Consider the following 10,000-nt stretch of genomic DNA (forward strand, 5'->3'; position numbering starts at 1 on the left):
ATCATTATCCAAAACAAAGCACTCCACGGCCGGCCGGCCACGCCCCCACCTGACTCTCAGGACTCATTCTCCCATAATTCCTCTGACCCCCGGCCTGGGCTAAGTAGCATTTGCCAACCAGTTTGTGATAATTACCGCTTTGAAATGCCAGCGCGCCACAGGGCGAGCTCGGCGCCATGCTAGGGCAGCGTGCTAGCATATGCTAATGGCTAAACAACATGATAAGTCCTTCGGGGTGAAGCAGAGGGGGCTCTTCATAATTACTGGTTAGCTGTTCACTGTTAGCTCGTGGTGGTAGCTTACTGTACGACTGCAGACGTGGTTACACTTAGCCATTAGCTTACAGAGGCCAACGTGGAAAGGGCGTCGGAGCCAGTAATTAGCGAGTAGCGGTTAGCATTTCACATATAAAAGGCTGCAGACGGTCGGGTGGGGAAATTTTATCAAAGTGGAGACGGCGATGATTCAGACTCCCTGAAATTCAAACATTAAGTGAAACTTCCTGGTTGTAACATTATTATGCAGGTGGAAGAGAGAGCAATGCATGATGGGAGAACAAGTCATGTGATCACAAACTCCAAAATGTATTCATTCATTCAACCTTTATTTACCACAGACACTCCACTGTCCCACTGTTATTACAGACAGTGAACTCACCACAGACACTCCACTGTCCCACTGTTATTACAGACAGTGAACTCACCACAGACACTCCACTGTCCCACTGTTATTACAGACAGTGAACTCACCACAGACACTGTTTGGTGACAGGTGAGGAAGAACAGAGGTACAGAAACACATCACTATCAGCGGTGCAGGTGTTGTATGTCTTCACTCAAACTGTGGTTACCGTGGCAACAACAGGAAGGAGGATGAGCCCAGCTTGCTGTGCGTACGAGTGCCACAATGCATCCTGGGTAGCCATTAGTCTCAGCTTGCCTTCCATCAGAGTGTGTGTGTGTGTGTGTGTGTGTGTGTGTGTGTGTGTGTGTGTGTGTGTGTGAGGAAGACTTGCTCTGATATCACCAACACTGAAGACAATTTATTAAACACTGTTTCACTGGATGCAGCTTTCTCTCCAAATTATATTTCGTCTCATAAAGGTCGACGTGTGTTTTACACTAATGAGCATAAAAAGAGTCAATCTGTCAGAAATATACGAGAATAATGTAAACACAGCGGAGCAGAGAGAAAAACTAGAAATATTGTATCTCAAGGGAAATTATATTTCTCTTAAAATTAATTCCTCAGCTTCACCTTCTGTAGCTAAATTGCACCAGTGGAGCAACATCAACTGTACTTCCAGAAACCAGTGGAGCAACGTCAACTGTATGACCAGAAACCAGTGGAGCAACATCAACTGTACCACCAGAAACCAGTGGAGCAACATCAACTGTACCACCAGAAACCAGTGGAGCAACATCAACTGTACCACCAGAAACCAGTGGAGCAACATCAACTGTACCACCAGAAACCAGTGGAGCAACATCAACTGTATGACCAGAAACCAGTGGAGCAACATCAACTGTATGACCAGAAACCAGTGGAGCAACATCAACTGTATGACCAGAATCAACTGTACCACCAGAAACCAGTGGAGCAACATCAACTGTACCTCCAGAAACCAGTGGAGCAACGTCAACTGTATGACCAGAAACCAGTGGAGCAACATCAACTGTACCACCAGAAACCAGTGGAGCAACATCAACTGTACTTCCAGAAACCAGTGGAGCAACGTCAACTGTATGACCAGAAACCAGTGGAGCAACATCAACTGTACCACCAGAAACCAGTGGAGCAACATCAACTGTACCACCAGAAACCAGTGGAGCAACATCAGCTATACCACCAGAAACCAGTGGAGCAACGTCAGCTGTACCACCAGAAACCAGTGGAGCAACGTCAACTGCATGACCAGAAACCAGTGGAACAACATCAACTGTACTTCCAGAAACCAGTGGAGCAACATCAAATGTACGATCAGAAACCAGTGGTGCAACATCAACTGTACTTCCAGAAACCAGTGGAACAACATCAACTGTACTTCCAGAAACCAGTGGAGCAACATCAACTGTACGATCAGAAACCAGTAGAGCAACATCAACTGTACTTCCAGAAACCAGTGGAGCAACATCAACTGTATGACCAGAAACCAGTGGAGCAACATCAACTGTACTTCCAGAAACCAGTGGAGCAACATCAAATGTACGATCAGAAACCAGTGGTGCAACATCAACTGTACTTCCAGAAACCAGTGGAGCAACATCAACTGTATGACCAGAAACCAGTGGAGCAACATCAACTGTACGAACAGAAACCAGTGGAACAACATCAGCTGTACCACCAGAAACCAGTGGAGCAACATCAACTGTACGAACAGAAACCAGTGGAACAACATCAGCTATACCACCAGAAACCAGTGGAGCAACATCAACTGTACCACCAGAGACCAGTGGAGCAACATCAACTGTACCACCAGAAACCAGTGGAGCAACATCAACTGTACTTCCAGAAACCAGTGGAGCAACATCAACTGTACCACCAGAAACCAGTGGAGCAACATCAACTGTACTTCCAGAAACCAGTGGAGCAACATCAACTGTACCACCAGAAACCAGTGGAGCAACATCAACTGTACTTCCAGAAACCAGTGGAGCAACATCAACTGTACCACCAGAAACCAGTGGAGCAACATCAGCTGTACCACCAGAAACCAGTGGAGCAACATCAACTGTACCACCAGAAACCAGTGGAGCAACATCAGCTGTACCACCAGAAACCAGTGGAGCAACATCAACTGTATGGCCTGAAACCAGTGGAGCAACATCAACTGCATGACCAGAAACCAGTGGAACAACGTCAACTGTACCACCAGAAACCAGTGGAGCAACATCAGCTATACCACCAGAAACCAGTGGAGCAACGTCAGCTGTACCCCCAGAAACCAGTGGAGCAACATCAACTGTAGTTCCAGAAACCAGTGGAGCAACATCAACTGTACTTCCAGAAACCAGTGGAGCAACATCAACTGTACTTCCAGAAACCAGTGGAGCAACATCAACTGTACGACCAGAAACCAGTGGAACAACGTCAGCTGAACCACCAGAAACCAGTGGAACAACATCAACTGTACTTCCAGAAACTAGTGGAGCAACATCAACTGCATGACCAGAAACCAGTGGAGCAACATCAACTGTACGATCAGAAACCAGTGGAGCAACATCAACTGTACCAGCAGAAACCAGTGGAACAACGTCAGCTGTACCACCAGAAACCAGTGGAGCAACATCAACTGTACGATCAGAAACCAGTGGAGCAACATCAGCTGTACCATCAGAAACCAGTGGAGCAACATCAGCTGTACCACCAGAAACCAGTGGAGCAACATCGGCTGTACCACCAGAAACCAGTGGAGCAACATCGGCTGTACCACCAGAAACCAGTGGAGCAACATCAGCAACCATTTCATTGTCGCTGTCGTGGGCGTGTTCCTGGCGGTCAGTCACACCGAGGTCACACTTGTCGATGTTGCCGTTTCCTGTCTGATGTGTCTGACCTCCGTCCTGTGGCCTGGTGCGTTCAGACCTGCCCAGGTGACACTTCGCCGCCGCCTCATGGCACGATTCACGTCACGCCGAAAACACGCTCCCACATGTGTGTTTGTGTGTGTGCATGAGTCACAGTGTGTGTCCTCTCCATATTTATTTGATGCTGCTCCATATTAGTCTCTGTGTGTGTGAGTGTGTGTGTGAGTGTGTGTGTGTGAGTGTGAGTGTGTGTGTGTGTGTGTGTGTGTGTGTGTGCGTGAGTGAGTGTGTGTCTGTGTGTGAGTGAGTCATTGCAGTGGGTGTGTGTGTTTTTATATCAGTGTGTGTGTGTGTGTGTGTGTGTGTGTGTGTGTGTGTGAAGTGTGAATTGAACAGAGCTGTGACCAGATGGGCTCTGTAGATCAGGTTACCTGTTTATAGAGCAGCATCTGTCCACCTTGTCAATCAAACAGAGAGAGGATGAGGATGAGGAGGAGGAGGATGAGGAGGAGGAGGAGGAAGGAGGAGACAGAAGCCAGGTTTCCATCTAAATATAAAAAATGTAACCAAATTTTTAGAAAATCTGCCAAAGAAAATGCTAATTAATGCGTGTTTCTATCCACTAGTGTTTTGTGATTATTAGGAGTTGGTTCGTTGGGATAAACAGCTGGTGGAGCTGATTCTGCAGTCGGTGCAGAAGGACACTATTATTATTATTATTATTATTATTATTATTATTATTAGAAAGTGCAAGACCCTATTGTTCCTGTTAGAATTATTATTATTTGGTGCCTGTTCGACCACGTATTTGACCCCCGCAGCATTCTCGAAAAGTCATGAAAATTTGCACAAAATTCAAACGTAGCGGAAATACCGATATGACATTGTCCCCGTGCACGGGCGCCGCCAAACGGCTAAGGCACACCCCCCAGAATCAGCCCCCAAGACACGTAAGGCCGACATGTACGAAAATTGCTACACATGTGTATCATGATAAAAGAAGCAGAAAAGTCTCTTGGACCCATACCTCAAACCCAACAGGAAGTCCGCCAATTTGGATTCTGTGGGCATTTACACACGTTGTATTTGAACGAACTCCTCCTAGGACATTTATTGCACCGACTTCAGATTTGGACACAGTTGGCTGTGTCCAAATCTGAAGTTTAGATAAACACATTCACCATTAAAAGTTGTGCTCCTCAGTTGTTTTCGTCAAACCTCCTGCCCGTGGCGTGGCGTCCCGTGGCATCCAATTTCAAACCTTCGCCATAAAAAGAGGGATTCGTAATAACTTCTGCGTACATGATCCGACTGCAACGAAACTTCACATGTTCGATAAGAGTCCCGCCCTGAACACGTCTATGTGATAATATTCAGTAATAGTCAGAGCGCCACCTAGTGGCAACAGGAAGTATCACGTTTTATATTTTAAAGTGCGTTTAGGCTAATAACTTTTGTATAGTTTGTCTCACATTCAAAAAACTCCAAAAAATAAAATCCACACGTTCGGTGAATGGAGCTGAATCTCCCCATATAGGCCACGCCCATTCCCCCCCGGAGTTTTTTAGCTAGAGCGCAAAATGTCCTTAAACTACTTTTTCGTGTTCCTCCTATGTGCTTTGTCCGATTCGCACAAAATGTTGCACGTAGCATCTGGGGACCGTCCTAATAATAAACTAATTGACAGAATTTTGATATTTCTAAAAATAAGCACGTTATAAAATTAGCACTTCCTGTGGATTTTTGTTCAAAAGAGGAAGTGGAGTATTTTTCAACACTGGTATGTCCGATTGACACCAACCTTGGGTCCATAGTTCCCCATGTCTCCCTTAGCCATCGTGCACAATTTCAGGCTATCGCCACTAGGTGGCGCTCTTTAAAATTAAGAACTTTGGCAACAGGAAGTATCACGGATGATCAGATCCAGCTGAAATTTACTCATAAAATGTAAAACACATTGTTGATGATATGTGACGACTGCAGTGAGTGGGCGTGTCTGTGGCGTGGCGGGAAATTTTGATGTATCGCCACAAAACACGAACTCGCTATAACTGGACATTATTCAAATACATGTTATAAGAGTCCGCCCTGTAAGCCACAGGCAACAGTGGTTGAGAAGCCCCCCTGTAGTAATTTGTAATTGTTAGTTTTTATACAGCTCGTAGCCAAAGCAAATTTATGTTGTAAGTTGTAGTTTTTATACAGCGTACAAGTAATAAAGTTGTGTTTTTGTATAATCAATAAAGTTGCTTTTTGGTATAATCAATAAAGTTGTGTGTTTGTACAGTAATCAATGAGCTCTGTGTCGCAGTTGAAGATTGATTGACGGGTGAATGTCAGGTTGAATTGGTTGAAATCAGTTAGTTCATGCTGACGTAAGCACGCGTCACACTTAGTTTTACAGGAAGACACAATGGTTGGATTTTATATAAAAACTACACACATGTTTTATTAAATGTTCGGGGCTACATTCGGGGATATAATCGGACTGTCGGTCCTCTTCCTCTCGCTGTGACTTTAACGTCGGAGCTTTGTGGAGCTTTTGAATGAAAATGTGTCTGGATGTGATCCAGAGCAGAAAAAGGAAAGAAGGACTTTTCCATCTGATTATTCTTCTTCTTCGACGGGTTGAAACTTTTATTTTGTTCTGTTTGTTCTCCTCTTCATCGTCTTAACTCCTCTTCCTCATCCTTATCTAACTCGTGTTTCCCCTCCTTCCTCCTCCTCCTCATGTTCTCCTTCCCCCTCCTGACTCTTCTGCTGATCATCTGTTCCTCCTCTTCTTCATCCACCTCCTCCTCCAGCTCATGATCATTGTCTTCTTCCTCATATTCCTCTTCCTCTTGTTCACTCCTCTTCTCCTCTTTGTCTGTTTCTTCTTCCTTCTTCCTCCCTTTGCCTTCCTATCTTCCTCTTCATCCACCACCTCCTCCAAGTCTTCCTCCTCTTTATCTCCTTCTTGCCTCCTCTTTCCTCATCTGCTTCCTCTTCATCCCCAACCTTCCTCCTCCTCTTCCATCCTTCATCCCCAGTTCTCTTCCTCCTCGTTGTTATTATCTTCCTGCTTTCTCCTCTCTTCTTCCTCATCCCCGCCCTCCTCCAAGTTCTCCTCTTCTTGTAGCTCGTCATTATTGTCTTCCTCTTTATTCTCCTCTTCTTGCTCCTTCTCTTCATCTTCCCCTCTTTCTCTCGTTCACTCTTCTTTTCCTCTTTTTTCCTCTTTCTCCTTCCTCCTCTTCGCCTTCCTCCCCTCTTCTTCATCCACAAGGTCCTCCTCTTTCAACACAGTTATTGTCTTCCTCCGTCACTGCCATCCTTCCTCTAGAGTACTTCTCCTCCTCCTCCTCCTCTTCTCCTTCTTTCCTCCTGACCGTGCTCTTTCCACTCCTCATCTTCCTCCTCGCTTCCATCCTCTCCTCTTCTTTATCCCCACCCTCCTCCAAGTCCTCCTCCTCTTCCAGCTCGTTGTTATTGTCATCCTCCTCATTTTCCTCTTCTCCTCTTCCTCCTGTTCACTCCTCTTCTTCTCCTCTTTGTCTGTCTCTTTCTCCTTCAATCCTTCCTCCTCCTCCTCCTCCTCCTCCTCTTCCTCTTTGTGTTGTTCTTTGTTTGCAGAAACTCTCTCTGCACTCAGAAAAAACATCGTTCTCCCCCTCCAGAAATCAATGCAAATATTTTCATCTTCTCTCTTTCTCTTTACGTCTCTCTCTTCCCTCCTTTCTTTCTCTTTCTCATGTATATTTTTCTCCAAATAAAAGTGTATTCCCACCAAGAAATCAATGCAAATGCTGCCATCGATTTCCGCTCTCTTTTCTCTCGTTTTTTCTCTCCCCACCGAGCAAATGTGTCTTTTTTCGCTCTGAAATCAATACAAATATTTTACTCTTTTTGTCTCCTCTCTCTCTCTTTCCTCCATTCTCCCTCTACCTTGCCCACCCTCCCTCGCCTGCTTCCCCTTTGTCTCTTTCCTCCAAATGTGCATTTTTCTCCGAGACCAATGCAAATATTTTTCCCGTTTTCTGTCTTTTTTGTGTCTCCTGCTACCTCCCTCTCTCCCCCATCTCTCCCCCCTCTCCCCCCTCTCTCTCTCTCTCCCTCTCTCTCCCCTGCCTCTCTCGCCCTCTCTCGCCCAGCGGCCGTCATTATGCGGCTGATTGCTGCGTTTAGCCTGGTAATTGAAATAATGAGAGAAGATTACCTCGCCGCTTTTAGTCACCTCGTCTAATCCACCAATCAGCTGTCAGCAGGTCGAGATAGAGAGTGTGTGTGTGTGTGTGTGTGTGTGTATAATGTATATGTGTAGATATGGATGTTTGTTGCCTATAGAAGTATGTTTGTGTGTGTGTTACATCTGCTGTCGACGGCGGGGAATCAGGAAAATCAATGACGCTGTGTTCCCTCAACATGACCGCCACAAACAACAAACCAGCTCTCTCTGTGTTTGTGTGTGTGTGTGTGTGTGTGTGTGTGTGTGTGTGTGTCTGTGTGTGTGTGTGTGTGTGTGTGTGTGTGTGTGTGTGTGTGTGCTGCTGTTTTCCATCTGATGTCGATGTGTCTGTTGTTGCCGTTTGAGTTTTTTCATGTTTATCTGAGCAGTTTTTTTGCAGAGATGCTGAATTCTTTCTGGCATTGACGTCTTCTTTGGGATCCTCGGGCGACCGGGAAGGGGTCAAAGGTCACGGACACGGGATGAACATTACAGGGGGGAGGTAGGAAACGACAGGATCTGGTCTGTAATAGACACGGACATTCGACAAAGACAAAAAAACTCCCCCCGGGGGGCGCCGGAGAGTTGAGCGTGGAGGCAAAGATACTGCAGGAGGTGAATAGTCTCTGTGAACCCCCCCCCCGCAGGTCTGTGAAGAGCTCAGTGTGGTCGACTCTGGCCGTCGCCATCTTAGCAGTCCTGACTCCGCCGGCTCCCGGCTGATCCAACAATGGGCAAAGAGGTGGAGCAGAATAAAGCCTGGTCACTGAAAGCAGCCACGCCTTTTAATTATACAAAACCTTAATCCTTAATATAATTTAAAGAGGTGTCTTGTATAAACGTACAGTTGTTATTAACAGGGAAATTATAAGGCTGTAAACATTTTAATATGGGGCCTTATGGAGACTCACTGCTGGAGCCAGCCTCTAGTGGCCATTAGAGGAACTGTAGTTTCCTTCATTCTGCGTTAGCTTCATGTGCAGCCACAGAGGTTGCTGATGGATAATAACAGTTAACATATAATACTGTCAAAATACAACAAATTAAATTACTCAAAAATGTCATTTAATGTTAAGTTTAGCATTTCCTGTAATATATTTGTTTCAATGTACAAAGCCAATGCATATATCCATGATTAGTAAGGAGCTAAAATGTGACGTAAGTCTGGACCAGGAGGAATTGAACTTGAATCGGTTCCATTCATCAGAAATAACGTCGGTCCTAATTGTGGTAATTATCTGATATTGTCTGTAAAAAAGTTTGAGAAACATTTGTCATCTTACCTAAAAGTTGTGGCACAAATGGGAAAAACCTGCCTGGACGAGCCCCCAATTTATCATAACCCGGTTCCTCGGCCTTGACGGTAAATTAACGTATTTATTACAGTAAATTAAACAACTGCAATTCTAAAGTGTGTAACATATCCACATATCAGCAGATTAGGCAGGGCCTGCCACACTCTGCTCTGAACACTCTGGAGAGGAGACAACCATACAGAAATATTTTAGGGACAAACTTGAGTTTGAAACTTCAGATACTTCATTCTTATAAATGTTTGGTTGCAACTTTAATCATTGGTGCAGACTGTAGGTCCTAACAGCTTAATGCAGGAAGTAAGTTAACATAAATGAATCCTCCAAAACATGTGGAGTCACTCAGTCACATAAATTAAAATAAAAACAATTAAAACCCAACTAAAAAAAAAGTAATAACTCAGTTTGTTCCATTAACTCATTTTCTTTAAGTTGACTTTATGTCAAATTTTATGTTTTTCTATTTTTGTTTCAGCATCCAAATAATTCTTAATGATCCCCCAAAGTACAAAGATTTAATGTCACATAAAGTAGTTAATAACTTAATTACAGCAGTTTGATTAGATGATCCATAGAAAATTAATTGGCAATCATTTTGACAATCGATTGATTATAAGTTGTGTTTTTTGTTGTACTTCAGCTGTTCTAACAGATAATGTAGTAATTTGCTTTAGTGGAACTAAATGAACTAAAGTGTTAACTTTAGTATAAAGAAGATGTTTTACTTTATTCAGATACATTTAAATAAGTTAAATAAGTTTGGAAGAATGCTGCATATGATATTAACTTATAGTTAAATTACCTTAATAAATACTTTAGTTGTACTCAGATCCAATATCTTTCATGCTGTTTAAGGTGATTGTTTCTGCTTGAACTAACTCAGTGTGTTTTACAGTGTATGGCACTTTATACTGGATGAAGACCACATATTTTAAGTTTGATTTAGTCTTCAA

The 10,000-nt window shown here is 44.0% G+C and overlaps 1 protein-coding gene across 1 annotated transcript in view; it reads right to left on the minus strand.

Annotated features, from left to right (window-relative positions):
* The window catches only part of LOC127361310 (RNA-binding protein 25-like), a gene marked incomplete at its 5' end in the record, with an annotated part of 22,079 nt that overhangs the window by 10,021 nt on the left and 2,058 nt on the right, over positions 1–10,000 (minus strand). Inside the window, one exon of the mRNA XM_051395836.1 lies at positions 6,491–6,801. Within this exon, the coding sequence (XP_051251796.1) occupies positions 6,491–6,801 (311 nt within the window). The remainder of the gene's footprint in view (positions 1–6,490; positions 6,802–10,000) is intronic.

Source organism: Dicentrarchus labrax, unplaced genomic scaffold, assembly GCF_905237075.1.
Source record: "Dicentrarchus labrax unplaced genomic scaffold, dlabrax2021, whole genome shotgun sequence".
Classification (NCBI taxonomy): Eukaryota; Metazoa; Chordata; class Actinopteri; family Moronidae; genus Dicentrarchus; species Dicentrarchus labrax.